Below are 25,780 nucleotides of genomic sequence, written 5' to 3' on the forward strand. Positions count from 1 at the left end.
AAAATAACCTCTCTCTCTCTCTCTCTCTCTCTGTGATTTGCCATCTGCACTGACTGACTTACCGCCTGTCTTGGTTTTCCTGTTTCTAACTTGCAGCCTACACTGACTGACTTATGCCTTCCACCTCTCTTCCCCCTCTCTTTCTCTCTCGCTCGGGTCCCTCCCTCCCCCCCCCCCCCCCCCTCTCTCTCTCTCTCTCTCTCTCTCCCCCACTCCATTGGACCACACTGTGAATGTGTAGGAAAGAGTCTCTGGGAGCATATAATATGGTAGAGCCATGGGACTGGTTTACAGTTACACATGCACGCACGTCGTACGCACGTACACACACACACACACAGCCTTGCTCCGGGGGTCCAGAGTTAAGGCATTGGAACACATCCAGGGCAGTCTGCTAACTGGTCCTCTTGGGAGGGGGAACAGAGTGGGGGAAAGAGTGTGACCGGGTGATAGAGTGTGTGTGTGTGGGGGGGGGGGGGGGGGGGGGGGAGGAGAGTTTAAGTGTGAGGGTGTAGAGAGAGAGAGATATGGCTAAGCGTTCGGATGAAGAGAGGCAGGAAGGAGTGTGTGAGAGAGGGGCACAGAGTGTGTGCGAGAAAGAGAAAGGCAGCAAGTAAGTGTGTGTGTGAGAGAGAGCTATAATGAGATAGAGTGTGTGTGTGTGGGTGTGCACGTGTGCGTGCGTGCATGCGTGGGTGGGTGGGTGTGTGCGTGTGTTTGTGTGTGTGCGCATGCGAGAGAGAGAGTCCTAGAGTTTGTGTGCAACAGAGTATCAGTGCAGACAGTTGCATAGTTTGCAGGCAGGCGGGCGGTGTGTGTGCGTGGTGTAGATTTCTCCTTGGCTCCGACACAGTACTCATGACATGCAGGACTAGGAGCCGGGGACACGGGACCAGCCGGAGATACGCAGGTCCTCACCGGACCACCCGAGCCACAGGTAGGACGGGACCAAAGTCTCACACACTTTGGTTTGAGTGATTCTGAGTTTATCCCATGCAGAAGATAACGGGAGTCATCATCATCATGTCTACAGCATGAATATGAACAGCGCTCATCAGCCAAAGTGTCTCTCTCTCTGTTCTCATGTTTGTGGAGCTTATCGCTTATTGTAGCAGGACTTAGGAGATTGGAGTCTTGTTAGGATTATGAAGTGGGTCCGTGTAGAAGCTGACCGGAACGGATGACACAATGATTTAAAACTGTTGTATTTGTGTTCTCTTGTCGTTGGTCCCATGGAAGGCTTATGTTGTGGCAGCTGTCTGTTTTTGATGGCATTGTAGAGGATTGATTTTCAGCAGCACTAGGTTAGACACATGGGCTCTGGTTTAGCACCAATGGAATGAATGACGGTACATGCTTAACAAGACACGGTTTGTAATAAGTGTCTAAAAGTTACTTCAATATGATTGTTCAAATGAGAAGGTTGTCTATTGAGGAAAATAACAAAATCTTGGATGTTTGTTTTAGTTTTCCTTGGTTTAACGCTATCCTGCAGAATGCATCATAAACGTGTGATCGGCTCCGTGCCAGACAGACCAACATATCCTGTCCTGACAACACAAAGGCGTAAAGTCACCGACCAGCATGACGGCACACACACACCAGCGATTACATAAACGCTCAGACAGATAGCCTAACCGAGTTCCAAAAACGCGTGCTTGCATAACGACCAACAATCACCCGCTCGGAACTATTTCTGTTGCGCTGTGTGCTGAATCATTTATAAGCCAACTGTGTGCAAACTCTGAACAGAGTCCAGACAACCTTTGGCTTCTGTTAATTCATGGCATTCTGCTCAGAGAAGGCTGCAAGAAGTGCTGAACTGAGCGTTGCTTCTCTCTTGTTGGAGTCCCGTTGGGTTTTCGAGGGATGTTCTTTGAAGATAATCTTCAGTTGTAGATGTCGCTCTCGTGCAGTTGTTTACTGTACTTAAGTACAGTATGTGTTTGGAGTCTTTTTTTCTTTCTTTCTTTTTCAAGCTCATGACTTTTACTACTAGAAATATTGTACTTTTGAAATCATTACATTTCTAGGAAGGGACTCTTGGGAACACAAACATAAGCTCTGCTTAAAATATAGTGCAACATAAGTATTCAAAATACAATGTAGCCTACATAATTTGTGCTTCTTTAATACTTATTCAAGGATTTACTTTTGTCCACCACTATCCACTGCTAATTCTATTAATTCTATAGACGGATCCTTTGTGGATTTTCTTACATAACAGCGACAGTGGCGGTCGCTTGTACGTACAGTAGCTCAATTAAAAGCCACTGACATTGCCATGTTTAGGATTGCAGTTCTTAAGAGATAAAGGCATGTATACAACCATGGTACTGTAACGTAATGCACTCTGGCTTACATCAGCCACGTAATTGCATCTATTAATAACAGAGCCTGTTATGCTCTGTGAGAGTGAGAGAGATGGTGGAGTGATGCATGTGAGGTGTGAAGAGTGCTTTGTTTGTCAGGAGGTTCCATCAGACGAGGCTCCTGTTTGGCCAAAGTCAGAGGCTATAGTGGTATAGAACTGGAGAAAGGAGATGTAAGAGAGATCTACTGAAGATTAAGACATGTCTGTGAGTCCGTGAGTGAGTGCGCTAATGTAGAAGTACTGCGTGTGTGTGTGTGTGGGGGGGGGGGGGGTGGGGTGCGTGCGTGCGCTGTGTGTGCACGCTCGCATGTTGGGACTCGGGAGTCCAGTCTGTCTGTGTTCCATTGCCATTATTACTGAGCCTGTGTGTGTGCGCTTGTGTTTATAAGCGGGCAGACATTATGTAATCCATTCTTAAAACCCATTTAGACCTGAGGACGATTCTACACATGCCTTCTAAATCCTGACAGTTTTCTGAAAAACCTATGTCAGTCGTTCTCAAATATGTTCATGTAATTGGCTGCCGACCCCCATCTGAACATATGATGTTCCAGCACCCAAGCAAAGTTTTAGTAAAAAATGTTCGCTTTGAAAGAATATATATTCAAAGGACAATTTTGAGTGTTTGTGTAAACCCAAACATTGCGTAACACACACACACTCACACACACACATGTGTCTGGCGCCAGTCCACCCCAATCAACATGGATAGCCGACAGCTTGATGGAGGAACGTGTGTGTGTGTGTGTGTGTGTGTGTGTGTGTGTGTGTGTGTGTGTGTGTGTGTGTGTGTGTGTGTGTGTGTGTGTGTGTGTGTGTGTGTGTGTGTGTGTGTGTGTGTGTGTGTGTGTGTGTGTGTGTGTGTGTGTGTGTGTGTGTGTGTGTGTGTGTGTGTGTGTGTGTGTGTGTGTGTGTGTGTGTGTGTGTGTGTGTGTCGGAGAAAGAGAGTTCTGGTAAACATCCCCTGACAGGAAATTTAAACCCATAGTGATGGTGGTCAAAGATACAATGGCACAGAACAGAACAGCTGACCACAGTATCATTACATAATAAAGAGCCCGAAATGAACTGAACAGAATAACAAATATAAACAGGATAAAAAACTGTTTTAGGACTTACTACATGTAGACCAGGTGTCGGTCTACTCGGAAACAATGCAAATCAGTTTTGCAATACCCCTTTTACCCGCAAACCGTGTACATGTACAGAGTACCCGTTGGACCCATTGGTTGTGTATACCCTTTGTAGCCCATATATGGAGTTCCATGTCAGGCATATTTGTGAGGGATTTGTGCTTTTCAGACAACCTGTGTTGTCTGAAAGCTGTGTTCAGAGACACAAGTCAGGTGTCGGACACAAGGCAAGTGTCTTGAATGCAGCCCAGTAAGGGCATATGTCGACCCCGCCCGCTCACCTCCGCCCCAACCCCTCCTGGTGCAGAGGCCATCTTGGAAACTAAACACAATCTAAACAATGGGAGAGGCAAGGGTGGGGCCGAGAAACAAAAACGTTTTTATTTTTATTTTTTTGCCAGTGCATTATGGTATGTGTGATATGTGAGCTTACCATAATCACAGTAATCCTTAATCATATTCCATCATTCAAGGGCCTTTGGATAGAAATGAAACTCCATGCAGTCACTTTCAGTTAGAGTGCTGCTGAGTGTCTGTGACTGTGACCAACTGATGGTCGTTGACGTTTAATTGATTGTTTCTGCACGGTCAAATAGGTCTACATCTATTCTAAGATAGCATCTTAAATAAATGTTGTGAAAATGTGTTTGATTGAAACGTTTTAATACAAATAGTTCCAATGGCATCTAAATGTAAGGTTGCAAATATGCTTATCGCACCGTTGGATCCGGTTCCAGATACAAATCCTAGTAGTTGGTCTCTGGGAAGCCGCTGGGTGGACCCGAAGCCGGGGGACCAGTTGTGGACCTGAGAACACTGACAACATCAAAGTCTGCTGATAAATGCAGGGTGCCCTATACTGTACTGCCTGCATGTGAGCGCATGGAGGAAATCTAGGCTCTGCTCAAGGGCAAATATGCCGCCAAGCGCCTACGCATGCACGCACACACACACACACACACACACACACACACACACTGGTTTCTGCACCAGCACATGTATTTATATAACCATGTACACACACACATGTATGGAAACATCACCATGTGTCTCCTTATTGTCTGTTCTGGCATGGCACTCTCAATCCGAGTAGATGATAAGCAGATCTTTGTGTAAAACACTCACACACACACACACGCGTGTACACGCACACACACACACACACACACACACACACACACACACACACACACACACACACACACACACACACACACATATAAACAGACATGCGCATGTGCTGCACGTCTCATTTCCAGATTGCTCATCTTTGTTCTTCACTTCCAGTCAACTGCTTCCAATTAAGCTCTCAGGAACATAAGGGAGCCCCCCCCCACCCCCCCTCTCTCTCCCCATGGTGTCATCCATGGATGGATGCACATGTCTTCTATCTCTGTCCATCAGTCATGTCTTTCACACTGAACCATAACATACGATGGATGGATGGAAACCATTGAGGTAATTTCCCAACCAGCCTGAATACTGTGCTTGTTCTTCCTCTTTTATCTGTCTGCTCAGTCTCTCTCTCTCTCTCTCTCTCTCTCTCTCTCTCTCTCTCTCTCTCTCTCTCTGCTAGATGGTGGGATGGTTACATAGTGAGTTTTCATGGTTGTTTGGACAGAGAAGACTCTCTCTCTGCTGTGTGTGTGCGTGTGCATGCGTGCGTGCCACTGTGTGCATGTTGGAGTCCTGTCTGGGTTCCATGGCCATCATTACTGAGCCTGATTAGAACTGAATGAACACACGCATGTGCGCAAGTGGTTGTGTGTGTGGGTGTGGTCATGCATTCAGCCATTTACACGTTGACCACGCACTGGTCCTAATGCCACCACCATACTGCTGCCAAGATGTCCTGTCTGACTAACTACTCTTTACTCCGTATACTGCTGCCAAGATGTCCTGTCTAACAACTGCTCTTTCCATTGCCTTGTAGCGCTCACACACCCACACACACACACGGTCACACGCACACACACTAGCCTGCATATAGGAAATGGTATTATACTGTATGTAAGTACATGTGTCATTTTGTGTTGTTAATCCTTTACTTACAGTACACAAAGTGATTCAGTGTGGGCTATAAGTATGTTGGAAGTCTATATAATGCTAAATGGACTGACCTTTTACGATGTATTTCACATTCACACACACATTCACACACCGACAGCGGAGGAAACCATGCAAGGCATCATTGGCTCCCATTTTTCAGTTCTTTGGTATTACCTGGCCGGGGACTCAAACCCCTGACCTCCCAATCTCAGGGCGTATACAATATACATCACTCTTATAACTACAAGGCCACTCAGCTGCATGATCGTGAGCTTGTAGATCAGCTATTATTCAGGCAATTCATTACACTGCAAGTGCAGCTGTCATCTGATTGTTTTCGTTGTGAATATAATACAGTGAGTTCTGCGTACTGTATCATACATGTGGTCTTGTGTGGTCCTTTCTAACCGGTGGGAAGAGTGTGACACTAACAGAGCTGCTGGGGTTATGGGGCTGGTTTTCCCACGGTGGTCCCTCGCTGCTAAAAATGTATGCAGGCCTGTAGTGTAAATTATACATTTTACTGGTCAAACAGGCTGTCAATCACCAGCGCTCACTGTATCCACAGACTACTGTTGACACTGAAATTACGTGTGGTTTTATGTTGGCCGTGTCTTCTTTTATCTCTGCTTCTGTCACTTTCTTTTACCTCAGTGGAGTCTAGACTCTGTAGAGGCTATAGGAGTAACACAAATAAATGAATGTATTACTAACTGCAGTTAAGGTCACAGAAAAGAACATGGGAAAGCATAAATCTTCTGGGAGGCCAATGCCAAAACAACTAACGAAAAGTCCCACCCTATACCTGAATAGGAAGTTAGGAACAGAACGGAACTACGTATGCAAAAATAAAGTAGTGCGGCCAGTCTGTTTGCTGTGTGAGTGTACGGTACGCTGTCACTCCTTTTTCACTCTTTGTCTCCACCAGGCAGAAGGCATGGGGGAGAGTATATGTTTGTCTCCACCAGGCAGAAGGCATGGGGAGAGTATATGTTTGTCTCCACCAGGCCGAAGGCATGGTATGGGGGAGAGTAGATCTGATCCATATCCTTCTACTGCTTCTACGATTCTGCCCCGCGCAGTACAAGGATATGGGACTTCCAATGTTAAATCTCAAATCGAAATCAGACCAGCCTCTCCTCTTTGGCGTAAATAAAAAGAACGTTTTTGCTACTCACCAAAACAAAGGCGGGTTGTGTCAATAGAAAGACTACTTTCCTTAGTGGAAGCACTCTGAGCCCCCCACCACACGTATAAACGGTACTTTTTGGCCAAAAAGGGATATTTTTTCACCGGAGGAAAAATATCCTCTATGAGGCAGTTCTCTGGGCAATATCAGTAGAGGGCGCAGCGGAGTAACTAAAAATGTTTTTTTTCCGGTGGAAACAAAATCACTTTTTGGCCAAAAAGTACAGTTTATACGTGTGGTGGGGGGCTCAGAGTGCTTCCACTAAGGAAAGTAGTCTTTCTATTGACACAACCCGCCTTTGTTTTGGTGAGTAGCAAAAACGTTCTTTTTATTTACACTAAAGAGTAGAGGCTGGTCTGCATTCATGCGAGCGGCGGACGTTGATAGTAACATAGCTCTAATGCACGCATTAGAGCTATGGACCAGAGCTAGGGGGAGAGTATATGTTTGTCTCCACCAGGCAGAAGGCATGGGGGAGAGTATATGTTTGTCTCCACCAGGAAGAAGTCATGGTATGGGGGAGAGTATATGTTTGTCTCCACCAGGCAGAAGGCATGGGGGAGAGTATATGTTTGTCTCCACCAGGTAGAAGGCATGGTATGGGGGAGAGTATATGTTTGTCTCCACCAGGCAGAAGGCATGGTATGGGGGAGAGTAGGGTGGTTAGGTTTAGGTGTCTGCCCCGGGGGAGGTTAGGGTTAGGGTGAGGGTTTGAGGTAGGTTGTCGATCGGACCAATGGACCGTCGGCATATTGACGCGGACCCATGGGGGAGAGTATATGTTTGTCTCCACCAGGCAGAAGGCATGGGGAGAGTATATGTTTGTCTCCACCAGGCAGAAGGCATGGGGAGAGTATATGTTTGTCTCCACCAGGCAGAAGGCATGGTATGGTGGAGAGTATATGTTTGTCTCCACCAGGCAGAAGGCATGGGGAGAGTATATGTTTGTCTCCACCAGGCAGAAGGCATGGTATGGTGGAGAGTATATGTTTGTCTCCACCAGGCAGAAGGCATGGTATGGCGGAGAGTATAATATACTCCGTGTGTCCGTGTGCCTGTACATCTGTGTGTACAGCTCCAGCACCGTTGGCCCGGACGATGACAAACTTTGTTTTCAAATTTGTACATAATAACTGCACCGATCTGCATGAAACTTTGCATGCACACTCCCTAGAGGCCCAGGAAAAACCTTTGACCTGCATTTTTCACATTTCACACTTTTATATAGCGCCATCAGGAGGCTGACTTTTGTAAAAACACATTTGTTTTATATTACTACTCCAGATTCTGTCCATCCCACAAATCTGTACACAAAGTCATGTGATCAAGACGGATCTGTCCGGTATTTCATATTCCATCCTAATTGGCTACAATTGATGATATGCACACGGCTGCCATCTTGCCAGTAAGGTGCTACCTAGGTGCAACTTCCCATTGACGGCCCATTCATCCAAACAGAAAAGTACTATTTAATTGTATTAAATAACTCACCAACATTGCAGCAGTAGGAAAATCTTGAATTATCGTCTTACTACCTGCAAAGTGTTTGTTCCTGTTTGTTCCTTCTTCCTGTCAGAGTTTGGAAGCACTCGTTATCGGTAAAGAAACCTCCTGCTGCCTCCTGCATTATGTGAAAATTCTAAACAGGTGGTACACATGGGCTGTTGAGTGATAGTCAACGAGCACTTCCAAACTCCAGCACTTAGAAAAAAAATCATCTGCAAGGAATTTCTTGACAGGAAGTAGCTCATGACATGTCTACAGTGGATTTATATTAAACAAACACTTTGCAGATTGAAACAGGATAATTCAAGCTTTCCGTACAGCTGCAATGTTGGTGAGTTTGACGTTATTTAATACAATTAGATAGGACTGTTCTGTTTGAATGAATGGGCTGTCTATGGGAGGTTGCACCTAGGTAGCACCTTGCTGGCAAGATGGCAGCCATGTGCATATCATCAATTGGCTCCCAAAGTTTGCAGTACACATATGGAACATAAAATGTAGCCACTAAACCCTGTATATACGTTTTAGAGTGGAGGCCCTCATCGTTTTTTTCTGCTGAAAACAGTCGATGCGTTGTTGTGAGCTTGTAGATTACCTAATTTCCTGTGAAGGTTTCCCTAGAATATGGATTCTGGAGATTATTTGGAAAAATCGTGAACATATGTGCAAATCTTTTAATAAATACATTTATATAACAGTAAGCAAACATTCTTAACTTGCTTCTGGTCTGAGGGTCCCTAGAACATCATATTTGAGATGAGGGTGAGTGGTGTCGGTCCTTGACATGAAAAGTTTGAGAACAACTGATATAGACGTTTACATGCAGGCAACTGTTTTTTTAATCGGCCTCAGGTCGACGAGGAATACAAATCATTTCATACTGTATCTGCGTCTCTACTGTCCATCAGTCTCTCTCTCTCTCTCTCTCTCTCTCTCTCTCTCTCTCTCTCTCTCTCTCTCTCTCTCCCTCCCTCAGTATGCTCTAATATTCTGTGCAGACAAGTGTTGGTCCACATTATGCAGTATTCCAGTTTGTTTTGGTTTCATCTCACACCTCTGTTCAGTATTTCATGCCAGTGGACGAGACATGCTTTCTCCTCGCATGGCTATTAGGGTTGATTTGTAGCGCCACCGTATTATAAACATTATGATTTTCTTTTCTTTTTGTCTTTTTTGGACGGCCATTAGAGCTCTTCTCACAGACGGCTATTATATCTGTTTTCTGCTGAGAGTGTGCTGTTGGCTGCATGACTGATGTAGAATGCTCAGTCAGTGATGCAATAACCTTTTTTTTTTTACTGTTTTGTTGTATATTATTATTATTATTATTATAATTGTATTTTTATTTCACTCGACATAGACAGAAACTATGTGCCATAAGTCTGATACATTTCCTTTTGGCACAGTAATCTAGTCAAAATATAAAATAAATGCTGACAAAGAAATCATAAAAACAATATTACCAACAGAATTAGTTCAGCCAAAAGAGATTAAGAGAATGATTCCTTTTGTATCAAAAGAATAAACAACATACTGTAGCTGCTAACAGAAGAAGCCTGTAAATGCCATTAACCCGGAGCAGTTCCACCAGAGCGTGGTAACACTGAGCACACAACAGCCAAATATGACTGCATGTCATGTGTTGAATGATACAGGCGGCTTCATCAGGCACTATGGGGTATTTAAACATTCACTTCACTCTGCTTCAGTCTGGGGCACAGACTGGTGGTATTAAGTAACAAGTATGAAGTATTAAGTGACACAATTAAGACAGTATTACATCAGTGTTTTCCATAACTCCCCAAAAATAAATAAATATATATATTATATTTAGTGGTACCACATAAGACGAACAGTAAGCTGAAAATGTAAAAAAAATAAAAATAAAATCAGCATAAAGAGGAGATATCAAGCTCACAATATGTTGTGTTGTGACATGTGAGCTTGTAGATCTGCAGTATATAGTGTTTAAGTGAAGTTGACCTTCAGATGCAGAAGTGCCGTTTATACGCCATGAGCTTTCTGGCCGTGATACGCCACTGACGTTACCACTGCGTTTTCTACCCAGCGTTGTTTCTCTGTGACTACTGGCCAATCACAGTGCAGCTTTCATACACCCAGCTTTTAGCAGTGTTTCGCTCTGTGTTGAAAGTGAAAGTGTGAAAGGTACACAGAACGGTTTTGTTTGTGTCTATGGAGTTAATATTTGTCTAATATACCCCCAGGTGTGGTTATAATATTCAAATATGTCTTTCCTGTGTATTTTGGTTTCTTCCTGAAAGCGTTTGAGTCAAAAGGCCCAATTGAAATCATCAATCAACAACAGCTGTGGGTGATTAAGGCTTACATTCAGATGCGTGGTGAAAGGTGTAAACCAGGTATACTTAAGGAACTGGTGGCCACATAAAAACATAATTTTAACATTTTCTGTACACTTAAACAATCTTCCTTTTTGAAGTGGGAAAGAAGTCATGGCACTCGATCTTTAATGCGGTTAATATCGGAATACTGATATATTACTGATTTCAGCTGTTACAATTTTAAACATGCAAACATGTTACTTCTTATTAATTAAGAATCATCTATATTAAAACTAAACTAATATTATTAGTTGACTGATGTATGACTAGTAAATGACTAGTAGACCTATTACAATTTTAATATTTGAGCTTGTTGATTGGCTATTGCTACTTCTATGTGTGACATTGTAGAATGATGAAGTATAGGACATTAATTTACTTAAAATATTTAGTATGGAAATATAGTGACCCTCTCCATCAACGTTGCCCCACCCCTGATTTATGTCCTCAATAAAAGATTGGGGACATATTGTGCATATTTTACTAAGCCCAGTGATTTATTCAGCCCATAGGAACTTACATTGAACAGATCTGGACCGGATTTGGCATCCTGACATATTTAATGACTAATAATAGCAGCTTATCCACAATTTATTTGGGGATCCATGTTTCCATAAGAAAGTTGCACTGTCTGCATATTACAATACACACACACATGCACGCACACATGCATGCATGCATGCTGTGCACGTCTCATCGCCAGATTGCTCAGCACTTTTTTCCGCACAATAAGACAGTGGAGTTTAGTCTCTCTTGGGGTTGGCGGTGGGAACAGAGCCGCAGCGTGTGGGTGGGTGGGTGTGTTTGCATGCCATGCAGGGATCAGAAACCTGCGCTGAGCCACTGCCAGCCACATAAACTTCAACAGTGCAGGCATTCAGTAGCATACATAAAGAATGGTGCTGTGCCAGTGTCAATATCTGACTGATGGAAGAACACAACGCACCTGGAAGTCATTCTCTCTTCCTCATGTACAGTGGTGAAAAGTAACTAAGTACTTGTGCTTTTACTTTACTGGAGTATTTCCAATTATCTTTACTTTTATACAAATATTGTACATTTTACTCCACTACGATGATATGAAAACTATAGTTACTTATAGTTACTAGTTACTATTTTGATTATTATTATAAAACATACATTAACCACTTCAGCCCAACTCATTTGAGGCCAACATTGACTCAGGCGCTGTGGCACCAACAGAATGCATGAAAAAGGCCCCGAAGAAGACCCCATGAACAGGAAGTAGTATTGGGCCATTTTCGAGTCACCTTCGTTAGTGTCAGAAGCTCTAATATGCTAACCGTGAGGTTGCGCTGTTTTTTTTAATTAACTCCTAATATCGTCCCTCACCTCGTATCACCTCAATCTGAGCCTCAATTCCGAGAAAAAACACTGCTAAAGAAATACCGACTTTGGCATAGATTGTGTTTTAAATGCTGGCTGTTTGAAAATAGCCGATCTACAAGCTCACAACAAGTAGCGATGCAACACAATGTGCGCTATAGATCTGCCATTTTTACTATTTACAATTACTATTTACAATTTTCTATGTTTACTTCAACCCCACTACATCTCTGAGGAAAATTTTTAAAAGGAATATTACTTTTACTACAGTACAATTACATGAACATTTCAGTTATTGGTTAGTGTGAACCACTTCAGTTCAGCCCTGGCAGTATAAGTATATTTCGGCCATTTGAAAACAAAAGAGTATATCTACATGTACATTGACTAAAGTATAACATGTGAGTACTCCTTCCATCACTATGTGGACAACGTGGCTGCAGTGAGTAGGAGGTTAACCACAGGGAAGGGCTGGAAGTCGGTTTGCTTAGGAAAACAGCGAGAGCTCGACCCGATTCCGCCAGAAATAGGTCCTGTCTGGACTGGTAGAAAGTATACAAGACTGGGCTAATTTAGACGGCTGTCAAGTCAAGAGGTGAACCTCTGTCTTGGGTTGGGTCTGAGTTGGTTTGGCTCAAGTGCAGCTTGAACTTTCTGGCGTACTGTTGCTGGAAATGAGTTGAGTGGCTTTAACTGTCCTTAGATGGACATTAAAGTCATTTTAACATCGGATACAGGATGCAATCGCCGGTATGAACATCTACTGTATAGCAGCGTCCTGCACGGGTCCTTTGTCTTTGACAACCCACGCCTGTCAATAATCAGATCCGGGCCTGGGCCGGCTTAGTGGTCCAGGCACCTTGGCTGGTGTTGTGGGTTTGAGTCCCGATCCCGACAAACTTTGCTGTGTGATTTTGTGGTTTTCTATGCGTGTATGTATGGAATTGCCAATCCGTGCTGTTTGAGAATGCTAAATGCATGATGGCTGCCATATGAATGCCATTCTTCATATAAGAGGACTTTCCTCCACATCTGTGCTGGAAATGAGCTGAGCCGTCCGGGTATGTGAGCCCCACGGTTTGGACAGGGTTCAGTGACCGCCAAGGAAAACAAGGCAGGCTGCTTTTAGCATGCACAGGGACAGTCTGTTTGAACTATGTGGCGTCCATTATAACAAACAGTAGGCTGTCTACTGTACTGTACATACAAAACCAACAATAGGAGGTTACAGTAAGGGTACTGAATACCATGGGTGGATTATGGACCAGGCCCAATATGGCCTGCCCCCAGAGGCCCTTGCATGGCTACCATATGGGGCCTAAGGGAGCAGTACATATTTATATACACTTACAGTCAAATGTGGGCTCCTCAGTCTACGGTACAACAAGTCCCCTCCTGTAGCCACCTGCTAACAAGTCATTTTAAAAGTAGGGTACGTGATATTTTTTGGTTAAAACAAAAAGTGTTTGTTAAAAAGGTTATAGCTCTACTGTATGTTGTGATAGTAATCATGTAGAGAGTGTTTGTTCAGTAGCAGGAGTCTCCCTGTCTCTCCAGCTCTTTAATAAACAGAAAATACATTTTTAGGCAGGTGACAACATTTCAGCCAATCAGGACCCATTGATCAGCTCATTTTATTTTGTCAGGTGAAACCTGACTAGTGAAAGCTCATGAAATGTAGAAGACCTAGTCATACTGAGGACCTATAGTCCTGATTGGCTACCACACACGCTGCTGTCCTGTATTGGTTACTCAGGTCACATGACCAGGAAACGGGTAACAGGAAGCAGGTAACAGAAATCTTTAGAGACACCCAATGTTATGTAACGTAATGTTATGATTGAGACCGGCAGGTTGAGAGGAGTGTCCGTTACTAAATAAAGAAACAAGCGCTTCTTTATATCAAATATCACTATGTGATCATTTCTTGTTTTATAGTGTTCCAAATTTGTCTGCTCATTTCTTTGTGTCATCATCATCACTTCCAATTTCACTTGTTTAATCCTGGAGACTGTCCCAGACTGAACCTCCTAGGAAACAGAATAAATACTAGCTGTCCATCGTGACAAAAGTCGTGTTCATTCAGTGTGTGAGAAGTGGACATCATGAACGCACAATAAAAGTGCTCGGCTGTTTTTGCCTTTCTGTTAACCGCTTCCAACATTTTTGTGAATATCATTGTAGGCGAATTGTCTGAAATGTTTCAGAAAGTAGGTTAGGTTGGGCACATCGCGACGCATTCTGAGCTTGTAAATCGGCTATTTTCAAATTTCCGAAATGTATATAGGGCTGAAGTGGTTAATGTATGATTTTAAATAATAATCCAAATCTACAAAGTAACTGGTAGCTAAAGTTTTCAAATAATTGTAGTGGAGTAAAAGTACAATATTTGTCTCTAAGATGTAGTGGAGTAGAAGTAAATTAATTGGAAATTGGAAATACTCAACAGTACACATAGTACCAATATCTCAAAATTGTACTTGTTGAAGTACTGTACTTAAGTAAATGAATGTACTTAGTTACTTTCCACCACTGTGTCTATGTTATCCAAGACATACGTGCTACTCCTACACTGAGTTGGAGGTGCCCGGTATTAGACGCACAACCTTGGGATTCAATGGCGTAAGCTCTTCAAACTGAGCCAGCTGGACTACCCACGAAGATTGCAATGCAATTGATGTGCAACAAAGTCATGAGACATCTGAGGTCTGAGACAAACATTACAACAGATGACAGGCAGTAAAATATGAAGATGGTTGTTTTGTCCATCATTGATTAAAATGTCAAAGTCAGAATCTAAGTTGGAGTTTGAATGACAGCTTGAGGATCCAATGGATAAATTAGTTTTAGTTAGTTTAATACTTTTCATTGGTTCAATAGTTGGTGTTCAATAGCACTGATTTATCAAAAATAATAATAAAATAAAGGTTGAAAAATTGAGCTTCTGCCCGACGGAGACGATATGAACTGCATACGTACATACATAGTGAAATCCAGAGAGTCTACAACTGGACCATTTGGGTCAGAGTTGAATTCATATTCCAGATACATTAATATCCCAGATTAGGCTGTATATTAGCAGCAGTATCGGCTCATTCACTGAGTATTAGCACCAGTCCCCTGGCTCTCGCCACGTCTCCCCATGTGCTGGACACTGAGTATTAGCACCAGTCTCCTGGCTCTCGGCGCGTCTCCCCATGTGATGGACACTGAGTATTAGCACCAGTCTCCTGGCTCTCGGCGCGTCTCCCCATGTGATGGACACTGAGTATTAGCACCAGTCTCCTGGCTCTCGCCACGTCTCCCCATGTGCTGGACACATGGCCCTAGTGCCATGTGTCTGTTTAGGCTGGCACTAATGTTGGCCGTCTGTGAAAACACACCTCTCATTAGGTGCACTGCACGTGCACACACATGCACCGGTTCCCCCACACAAGTACACACACGCACGCACACAAATCGCACCCTGGCATCAGAAAATACATTATTGTCGAACCAAGCTCTCTTGTGGAGAAGGAGGGGCCTTACCGCACTGCTGCACCGTGCACACAGTACTAGAAGCTACAGTACAACAGCTATACAGCCGTGCATGAAAAGGACCATGGCTGGGAATAGAATAGAATAGGCTATACAGTAACATGTGGAGCCAGATGCATGTCCAGCTGTTGCAGTGGGTGCAGCCATCCAACATAACCAGTGTATTATTCACAATGGAACAGCAGCTTGTTCATTGACAGCCTTGTTCCACTGTGTTGGACTGACTGTACAAGCATGGGGGTTGTGCTTCCATTCACTTGGACTGACTCGCCGTGTGTGTGTGTGTGTGTGTGCGTGCGTGTTACTTGGCAGACACTTTGGCTTTGCCGCCTGCCTCTAGATCACACAAAGGACCAATGACTCACTCATTTACAGTACACACACACACACACGCACATGCACACACTGGGCATGGAGTCCCAAAACCAATTTGTTGTCGTTAAAACCATAAATACTATTAATATTTCCATTCTGTTTGGTTTCATGTTAATTGGTGAAAGAATGCTGAGATGCCAAGACAAGTTCAATGTAGGGCTGAGGCAATTAAAACCCGACACATATCGAAAGCCATATATAGAACCAATAATTGTCTTAATCTTTATGATATATTGAGGTATAGCCTATAGAATATCTACAAGCTCGCAATGTGTCGTGAAAGTCTTGAACTTTTCAAATATAACTCAATATCCTAAACGACACAGAGTCACATACCTGACAGAATCACAAGGGTTTGTTTCATTTTTGGAACATAGTTATGACGCGATGTTAAAATGACCCTTTGGTACAGTATTTTCAATATAGAGAAAATAAAGCACGTCCGTGACCCCGGGGATAACGGACTGACGCCAGAATTTCTATAACAAATGCAAAACATTGTTTTCATGTCTGCCCGGGGAACAGAGCATGTGACCATGTGCGTGTCCAATTCCTCACCGTCTCACTGGCTGAAATACATACATTCACACATGGTAACACTCACACACACTCAAGCGTGCGTGTGTGCACACACACGCGTGTGTGCGCACACACACACACACACACACACACACACACACACACACACACACACACACACACACACACACACATACACACACTTCCTGCCAGCTATATTGTGATTGTTTACAGAGTAAATTAAATGTAACTGACAGGGGACCAACATGAAAAGAAAGTAGGAATGAGAGAGAGAGAGAGGAAAAGGTAATTAGTGGCTGAAAGACAGAACAAATTGATGAAAGCTGGAGGAGTAAGGCTCGGGAGGGGGAGAGACATCAGGTTGCACTTAGGAGGAAGGAGAGGGGAGAGGGTGTGCATGGGGAGGGTCTCGCGGAACATAACTGAGGAAGATACTGTCATGTTTGAACTGTGCCTGGTGTGCTGCCATCTCTCTCTCTCTGTTCCACCTGCTTTACTCTCCTCTGCTCACACTTATCTCTGTCTGACTCTCCACTGTCTCTACCACTGTAATTCTGTCTCTCCTTCACTGTCTCTACCACTGTAATTCTGTCTCTCCTTCACTGTCTCCACCCTGTAATTCTGTCTCTCCTTCACTGTCTCCACCACTGTAATTCTGTCTCTCCTTCACTGTCTCCACCCTGTAATTCTGTCTCTCCTTCACTGTCTCCACCACTGTAATTCTGTCTCTCCTTCACTGTCTCCACCACTGTAATTCTTTCAGAGGGGACTGTGGTAGTGACCTCTTCAAGTGGACCAAAAATATTTTGCTGAATGGACGAATGTGTTCACTTCACACACCCAGAAAAAGGACGCTATATAGATGTGAGAGCTATTATGTGACTTACTGTCGGGCAGAAATGTCCAAAACATTAACTTTTCCTTATTTATTATCATCACTTTAACTCCCCCTTCAAATGCTATCAATGCACTGAAAGGGACAAACAATCACGTTTAATCAGAACATTGAATGGTCTCGGCTCCATCTGCTGACCTGCCAAGGCAAGATCTCAGTAGCTGCATTATATGCGTTGATCTTGGCTACTGCTTTGACAGTGACGAAACGGACTTGTACGTGGCCCTATTAAGACTGATATGAGGTTAGGGGACTTACATGGCTGGTTAAGGCTGAGGTTAGTTAGGGTTAGATCTAGTGTTAGGGTTAGTAATGTTAGACAACGCACATTGTCGCTGTCAAAACAGTAGCCGCGATCAACGGCGTCAACGAACAGAATGCAGCTACTGAGATCTTGGTAGGTCAGTAGACTGCTACTGAGACCATTCAATGCTCTGATTAAATGTGATTTTGTCCCTTTCAGTGCATTGATAGTATTGGAAGCGGGTGACTTTACCCAAATACAGCTCAAGTGGAGTTACAATGGAGGAGGTTTTGATTAGAATGACTGAAAGTTAGGTTTAGTCAGAAGCAGATTGGGCACTGAACTGGCATTATTAGGTGGTGGGCGTGATCGCAGAAGCTAATGTTTAGTCATTCACCTGTGCAGATGAGAGGAGGCATTTAGATAGAGAGAGGGGGGCATTTGGACCGAGAGAGGGTGCATTTGGACCGAGAGAGGGGGCATTTGGACCGAGAGAGGGGGCATTTGGACCGAGAGAGGGTGCATTTGGACTGAGAGAGGGTGCATTTGGACCGAGAGAGGGGGCATTTCAACAGATAGAGGGGGCATTTGGACTGAGAGAGGGGTGCATTTGGACCGAGAGAGGGTGCATTTGGACCGAGAGAGGGGGCATTTCAACAGATAGAGGGTGCATTTGGACAGAGAGAGGGGTGCATTTGGACCGAGAGAGGGTGCATTTGGACCGAGAGAGGGGGCATTTCAACAGAGAGGGGGCATTTGGAGTGAGAGAGGGGGTGAGCGTGGGAGATCATTTTTTTGGTTGACCGTCAAAACGCTGTAACACCTACTTTTGTTCTAGTAGTTTGCTGAGGAACTGTTGCATTTTTATCGTTGTGAAGAATTAATGGTCAAACAAAAGGACATTGGTGTGGACCGGGATTCTGGTGCGTGTCATACAGTGTCGGTCTTACCGTGTAGGGGAATAGTCATTGACAATTACTGTAGATGCTATAGAGACTATGCTAATCATCGGCAGTTAACTGTAATACGACGGCGTAGTGTCCTAATACATTTTCTCGCCAAATGTGTGTTGGCATCTGGACAGAGTGCATTTCTAGTTTGTATATAAAGTATAGTTTCAATTTACATATTATTTGTTTTTTGATATAATATTGTTTACCTGTGATCCTACAGTAGTTTACTGAGGCACTACATTGTCTCTCTGCATTATATGTGTTTACCTTGCTTACTGTAAGTCACTCTGGATAAAGTGTCTGCTAAATGTGGACATTGTAAATTGGGTTTGACTTTTGTTGAATGGGTTACTGTATCTCCATTTTTCTTATGTCAACTGTCAACATAATATCAAAGACTCTCTCTCTCTCTCTCTCTCTCTCTCTCTCTCTCACAGTGACCTGTCTCCTATGTCTCATCCCAAAAGCATCCTCCCCAAACTGAGCTGATCTACACGACACCTCTCCTCTCCACCATGCGCCTCCTGACCACTCTCCTCCTCTTGCTCCTGCTGCGGGCGGCGGAGCCGCGGCGTGGTGCCCGCTCAGGGGCCAATCACAAGGGCCGCTCTCGGTCCCGGGGCGGTCCCGGGGCCCTGGCGGGAGGAGGGGCGGACCCCGGGGGTGGTGATGGCGGGGCTGTGGTGCGGGGGCGTGGCAGGGCGGGGGCGGTCCGGCGGCAGGCGGGAGAATGTAAGGAGTACGTGGAGGCGGGGGAGAAGTACCTGGACTGTCAGGACAAGCAGCTGACCGCTGTGATGGAGGACTGGCCCACCGACATACACCACCTGCTGCTGGCACGCAATAACATACAGGTATGTGTGTAAGCACTTTATCATCATCATTTTTAGACCGCGGTCGAGATCATGGAATTCACAATGCCACGCCAGACCTCCCGGTCCTTCATTGCCATCTCCAGTTCGTGCTTACTGATGCGATGTGCCCCTAGCGATGACCTCAGGGAATGACCGTTTTCTACCTCTGGTCTGCTTTGAGGCAGGATTCCAGAGAAGAAGGGAAGATAATTATAATCTCATGATTCTGTGTCTTGAAGACACAGATATCACTTGAATAGTTAATAATAACTATAAATCAATAAATCAAATTAGTTTAGTTGTCTTTCACTCATTTTGTTTTCCGTAATCTAGAATCCAAAAATTAAGAAAACACTTGATGAATGGTAGTAATCAGACTCATTTCACACAGTGGATTTTGGTAGAACAAAATCTAAATATGAGTGATATAATTTGTTGACAAATTGTCAGTATATTTAGTTACAGTTTTAGTCATTATAGCTTAGTAGGCCTATAGGGTTTAAGTGGTTAAATTTGCCTGCTATAAAATAAAGAGGAATTTTCTTTTTTGGTTAAGAGAGGAGAGGAGAGGAGCGGAGAGGAGAGGAGAGGAGAGGAGGGGAGGGGAGGGGTGGGGAGGGGAGGGGAGGGGAGAGGAGGAGAGGAGTTACCATTACAGCATTGGCTGGTAGATATCAACCACCTGCTACTGGCTACCAAATGAAGTGAAACTAAGTGATCCCCTACCGCCATGCAAAGCCAAACGGCACAAACTGAGTTCAGAAACGGAGAGGAATTTATAGTTTATATCCTCTCCTCTCCCTCCAACAGTATTGTGGGTAAGTTAGTATATTTTAGCATTGGGAATAATAACCTCTACTGGATATGAAATCCAATACATGTGAACTTTCAAACAGACAAAGAACCCAGAAGTTACAGAAGTTAAACATTATTTTGTGGTATAGTGTAGAAAAATAAATAGACCCATAAAGGTCCAGTAAGATCCTGCTGTGTTCGCACTGGCAGATAAAGAATCAAAGCTACACACCATATTTGGTGCTTAGTTGTTACTATTAGCACTCAGCAGTTTGACCTTTTTGTAGCTGTTGTAGCTTTTATAGCAGCTACAAACATCGGATGCATCTTTGTATCTTCATGAAAATGAATGGTAGCCTGTAGCTTTGTATCTTCATGTCGCTGGCTTTCATTGAAAATGAAAATGAACGGGCACCATGTATCTGGGGCCCAGATCAAAGTGAGATCTATCGCCAGATCATGGTTGAACATCAAGAGAACAAACGCCTAACCTCCACCCCTGCCTCCCGTCTCTCCAGGTGCTCAGAGACGGCGCATGTTCTCCAGAACCTTATACCGTGTGGGCCGAACATCAAATGAATAAAACACCTATAAAACCTCTGTCCTCTCCAGGTGCTCCGAGACAACATGTTCTCCCGGTTCAGCCAGCTCCGCAGCCTGGACCTGCAGCAGAACCAGATCTCCCTGGTGGAGGAGCGGGCCTTCGGGGGCCTGTCGCGGCTCACCACGCTGCTGCTGCAGCACAACGCCATCCGCTCCGCCTCCGAGGAGCTGCTGCTGCCGCTGACGCGCCTCGTCTACCTCCGCGTCTACGACAACCCCTGGAGCTGCGACTGCGGCCTGGACAGCCTGGTGCGCACGCTGCAGGTCAGTGTGCTGGAAGAGGGACACACGTTTTGGGGGGGTGGGGGGGGGGAGCCGAAGGCTATTGGCTATGAGCTTGTAGTTCTGCTATTTTTGGAAAATCATGCAACGGTGAACGTTTTTAACTCATATCTTTGTATCTGGGAGGGGGGGGGGGGGGGGATTTGTGAAGTGCTCAAACGGCACATCTGTATATACTGTAGTGTGGACTAATGCATTCCCAAAGCCCGGTGACCTTTGCTGCGTGTCACTCCCTGTCTCTCCCTCTCAGTTTCCTGTCACCCTCTGCTGTGCTACCCAATAAAGTTGTTACGCACAATGTCAGTTTTCACACTGTATACAAATCTTTTGAAAAGTATTTGTAGGGTTAAGTGGTTAATGTTTGTAATAATAATCAAAATCCACAACCAAACAAAATCCACAAAGTAACTAAAGTTGTAAAATGTAATAAGTGCAAATTCAATATTTGTCTCTTCGAAGTAACGGAGCAGAAGTATAAAAATCACACGTGTGAAGTGAGGGGCACTCTTATCATCATACATCAACACATTCCGGCCAATCACTTTTGGCGTCCTCACTTTTCTGTCCTCACTTTACCTCAAAATGTATATCAAAGTACAGCACTTGAGTACAAGTACTTAGAGTACTTTCCTCCACCACTGCTGCAGGTGCCCAGCAACCGCAACCTAGCGAACTACGCCAAATGTGCCGCGCCGGAGGACCTGCGTGGCCACAAGCTGAAGAAGCTGAACGCGGATGCGCTGTGCGCCACCGGGGGCAACCAGGTGGACAGGACTCCTGGTGGGGCTGGTGGGGCAGGGGCCGACGGAGGAGGAGGAGGAGGTCAGGGCGGGAAACTGCCGAAGCCACCGCCCAAGAAGGTGAAGGCGGACGCCACCACCCTCTGCCACACCTACATCTTCCCCAGACCTCTGCTGGACTGTAGCAGCAAAGGTGAGTGACGACGTTGTTTGGCTGCTCTCTCCCTGCTGGCGTCTATGCATTGTTCATTTTGTTGTTGTTGTAGTTACGGACTATGGCGTGCAGTGTAAAGTGGACTTGAGCCACGAGAGGCAACGTTAAGCAAGCGATTCGGCGAGAGAGTCGCCGTACCGAAGGCTGTGAAGTCTGCTTCATCTGACTCGACTTATGTCCGCTAGGGAGAGAATCATAACTCCACCCAGATCCAATTGGTTCCAAGATGTTACAGAAGCGACCCAGTGAATATCTATCAATCTATATGAATGCACCAAGTCTCTGTACGTCTGTCTGTCTGTGTGTAATCCACGTAACTCGAGAACCGTTCGCCCCACCGACTTCAAATTCGACACATGCGTTCGACACCACCGCAGGGGGTGCTGTGGCCGTGTCGAGTCGGTCAGACTCATGGTTGTCCAGAACCGCCCCGAAAAGGCCTCTGCCCGGGGTCCGGACAGGGCCTCCCTCTGCCCAGGGTCCATATCTGGAGCTGGCTCATTATGACGTCTGCATAGACTCCATATTTGGGCATACCTGACAAAGAACTCCATATATGGGCATAAATGGGACACAGACATAATATCTGGGTGGGGCATGCATTTCCAACTTGCATTGTTCCAAGTAGGCCAGTGCCCAACGGGCACCACTGTAGAGGCTCCACGGGCACCGCTCTAGTAATTAATAAATATACATGGGAACTGACCCAAACCCATGAGAGTAGATATTACAACAGATGTCCTTACTGGCTATGCCCTGTTTCTGTTCTGTTCTATTCTATTGTATTTTCTATCATATTTGTGTGTATTTGTGGGAAACATGCGGTGGTGACAGCCTGGAATATCTTATCTGCTCTCTCCAGGGTGAGTCTCAGTCTCTACAGACAGATGGGTACTGACTAGTTAAATTGAGTTTCTATACAGAAGTGGTGAGAAGTTGAAGTGAGCCTGGTGGTGAATTCAGCCTCGTAACGATGCAGCTTCTCAATCTGGTTGTATTTTGAGGTTCTACACATCGCTGAGTCAGCAAGTCTGGCTGGGGCGCGGTGGGGGGAGGGGGGCAATACAGGCCCACAGTGCCCATGCATCAGAGAGAGAGACACACACTCGCACGCACGCATGCACAGTTGCACACACACACACACACACACACACACACACACACACACACACACACACACAGTCAGCTATCCATATATTCAAACCTCTTCCAAACTTCACATCTGGTTCTCTCTCTCTCTCTCTCTCTCTCTCTCTGTCTCTCTCTCTGCATGAAGCAACAGTATATAAATGGCAGTATGAGGCAGCTATCACTCTGGCTGTATAACGTGTGCATGGCTCCACATAAAGCTTGTGTTTCACTGTGGCTTGGTCTTGTCCAACACAGACAGAGAGGAGGCAGAGTAAAGAGCGATGGTTCTGCACGCACATCCAAGCACAGCGTCATAATGTGGTTCCTTTATATTCCACTTATATTCCACTTCACTTCACTTCTCTCTCTCTCTCTCTCTCTCTCCTCACATAAAATCCACTGATGCTTTCTCTCTCACTCTTGCATGTAGTGTTAATATTGATAGCGGATTTTGATGTGGTTTTAGTCATAGTCTTTATAATAAAATTCTATTTAGTGATTTTAGTCATATTTTATTGATTTGAAATGTTTTAGGTTAGGTTATCTCGTTATCTGACTAAATATCATAAGATTTTTGTCAACTAAATCTACCGTTGATTTGATCTACTGATTGATTTTTCCATGCCATGATGGCGTCGTAATACCTGATCATACTTAGCTGTGTATCTACAACCAACACGCCGTGAGCTCGTAGATCTGCTATTTTCGGAGTGCGACAATTGCACACAACCAAACAAAGAATTACGTGGCAGTTGACGAACCCTTTAGTCAACGAAGTTTACACTGATTTAATGTCAAATTGCTTCAATCTCTTTTGGTCCTCTGCAGTCCGTGACTGCCCTCTTCTCTGTCTCTCTCTCTCTGTCTCTCTCTCTCTGTCTCTCTCTATCTCTGTCTCTGTCTCTCTCTCTCTCTCTCTCTCTCTCTCTCTCTCTCTCTCTCTCTCCACTGACTCACCCACTCACTCACTCACTCACTCACTCCTCTCACGAAGCCGTATTTCATTATATGCCAATGATTTCTGTGGGTTTTTTTTGTCGCCGCGAACAAAGTAAAGCTCTGAGATTCGGGGACGAATGATTGATACCCTTTATAACCGAGGAGTCTGTGAACTGTGAACAGAGCCCCATCTTTCATGGCGTGCTGACGTGTCAAAGCCGCACAATGCTCCATCTGTGTCCTGTCCTGTGCGTGCCCGAGGAAGCTTTTAGCATATTTCCCTAAGTATTTTCTCTCTCTGTCTCTCTGACTCCCTCTCACTACAGTGGCAGCATTTTTCTATCGATTCTTTATCTGATTGTGAGCCGATGTGAGGTCCCTCTGTTTTGCCTCACATCCGTCTTGCTCAAATCCCCCCATTTCATCATTCTCTCCATCTGTCTCTCCATCTGTCCTGCAGTCCCCATAAGACTTGAAAAAGTTAAATTACTATATATCATATCCAGTCAGTATCAAATACAGTCCAATCCGTTTAGGTCAGCGATATGATCAGTGATCACCCGTTACAAAATGTATGTTTTGGTACCTGGCTGTTACATAGCGATTATTCACGCTTTCAGAGTGAAGCGGCTTTGAAAATAAAGGGATTCCCGAATCCCGATAGAAAATTAACTAGCAGTGGTCCTATTATTATATATTTTTTCACTGTTTGGGAAACACTGCCATTACTTTACTAGAGTAGAGTACAGTACGAAACAATACAGTATGAAACATGTACAGTCCGGAAAGCCCAAATAGTGTCTCCCACCACACAACCCTCCTCCCGTCTCCTCGCTTCTCTTTCCAGGACTCAAAATGTCCTTTTCTCCATCTATGTTTTGCATCAAATGGTCTCAAACCCCCCCGTTTCCAGCCTCTTTTTCTAAAACCCCTGTGTTTTCTCCATCACACTTTCCACTACACTCTTTCTCTCTCCCACTCTCCTGACTCCTGCCTTCTATCCCTCTTGTCTATCTCAGTGGTCGGTGGTTGTTCCATTGAGGGGAACCACAGCACATTCCAGTCCATTCAGACTCCATCTTTCTCAGTACAACATCTCGCTGAGTTGTTTGTCCCAGTGGAGATGGCATAATACTCTCTCGAGGCAGCATTCTCCGCAACAGGGTAGCAATCACTTTTCCTGTTGCTATATAATGAGTATGTTTGGTGTTATCCTTCATTCTTGCCCTGTTGATGTCGAAACATTTTGCCTTTTTAATTTAATAAAGGCGTTCCTCACTTTGAGTGCCCGTATCCTCTCTTTTTATCTATGATCCGTGTCAGCACCTTTTTATCATTATCACGTGTTGCTATCTCCGTTGAGCACCTGGTTAGTTCCTCTTTTTCTCAGGGTAGCAATCACTGTTTCCATGTCTGCTTATTATAAGAGACTTTGGGCTTGTAAATTATATTGGTAGTTGCGGGTTGCGGTTTTTGGGGCTTGTTTCTGAAGCGTAAATTTGGGCTTTTTTTAGTTCAACCATTTTAACTCTATATACACCAGGCAGCTATTTGAAAATTGTGAGCTTGTAGATCTGCTATTTTCAAACAATCTTGAATCTTTGAAAAATCTGGAATATGTTTGAAACATTTCAGCAACACAAAAGGTTTTCAGATGGCGGTATGTGGCCCATACATATATTCATTTGAGGCTCCTTGACATGAAAATGTCTGTGAACCA

General features: G+C 44.5%; 1 protein-coding gene across 2 annotated transcripts in view; it reads left to right on the forward strand.

Annotated features, from left to right (window-relative positions):
- The first annotated feature begins 595 nt into the window (after window positions 1–595).
- lrrc17 (leucine rich repeat containing 17) overlaps window positions 596–25,780 on the forward strand; it is a 44,379-nt gene continuing 19,194 nt past the window's right edge. Inside the window, exons 1-4 of one of the 2 annotated variants that reach the window (XR_013963592.1) lie at window positions 596–937; window positions 18,940–19,356; window positions 20,764–21,018; window positions 21,684–21,969. Coding sequence is in view for 1 of the 2 variants with exons in the window: in XM_080757658.1 (XP_080613784.1) it covers window positions 19,018–19,356; window positions 20,764–21,018; window positions 21,684–21,969 (880 nt within the window). In the remaining variant the exon portion in view is untranslated. The remainder of the gene's footprint in view (window positions 938–18,939; window positions 19,357–20,763; window positions 21,019–21,683; window positions 21,970–25,780) is intronic. The other variant, XM_080757658.1, reaches the window with a different exon arrangement.

This window comes from Protomyctophum bolini (genome assembly GCF_963924005.1).
Source record: "Protomyctophum bolini genome assembly, chromosome: 23".
Lineage (NCBI taxonomy): Eukaryota > Metazoa > Chordata > Actinopteri > Myctophiformes > Myctophidae > Protomyctophum > Protomyctophum bolini.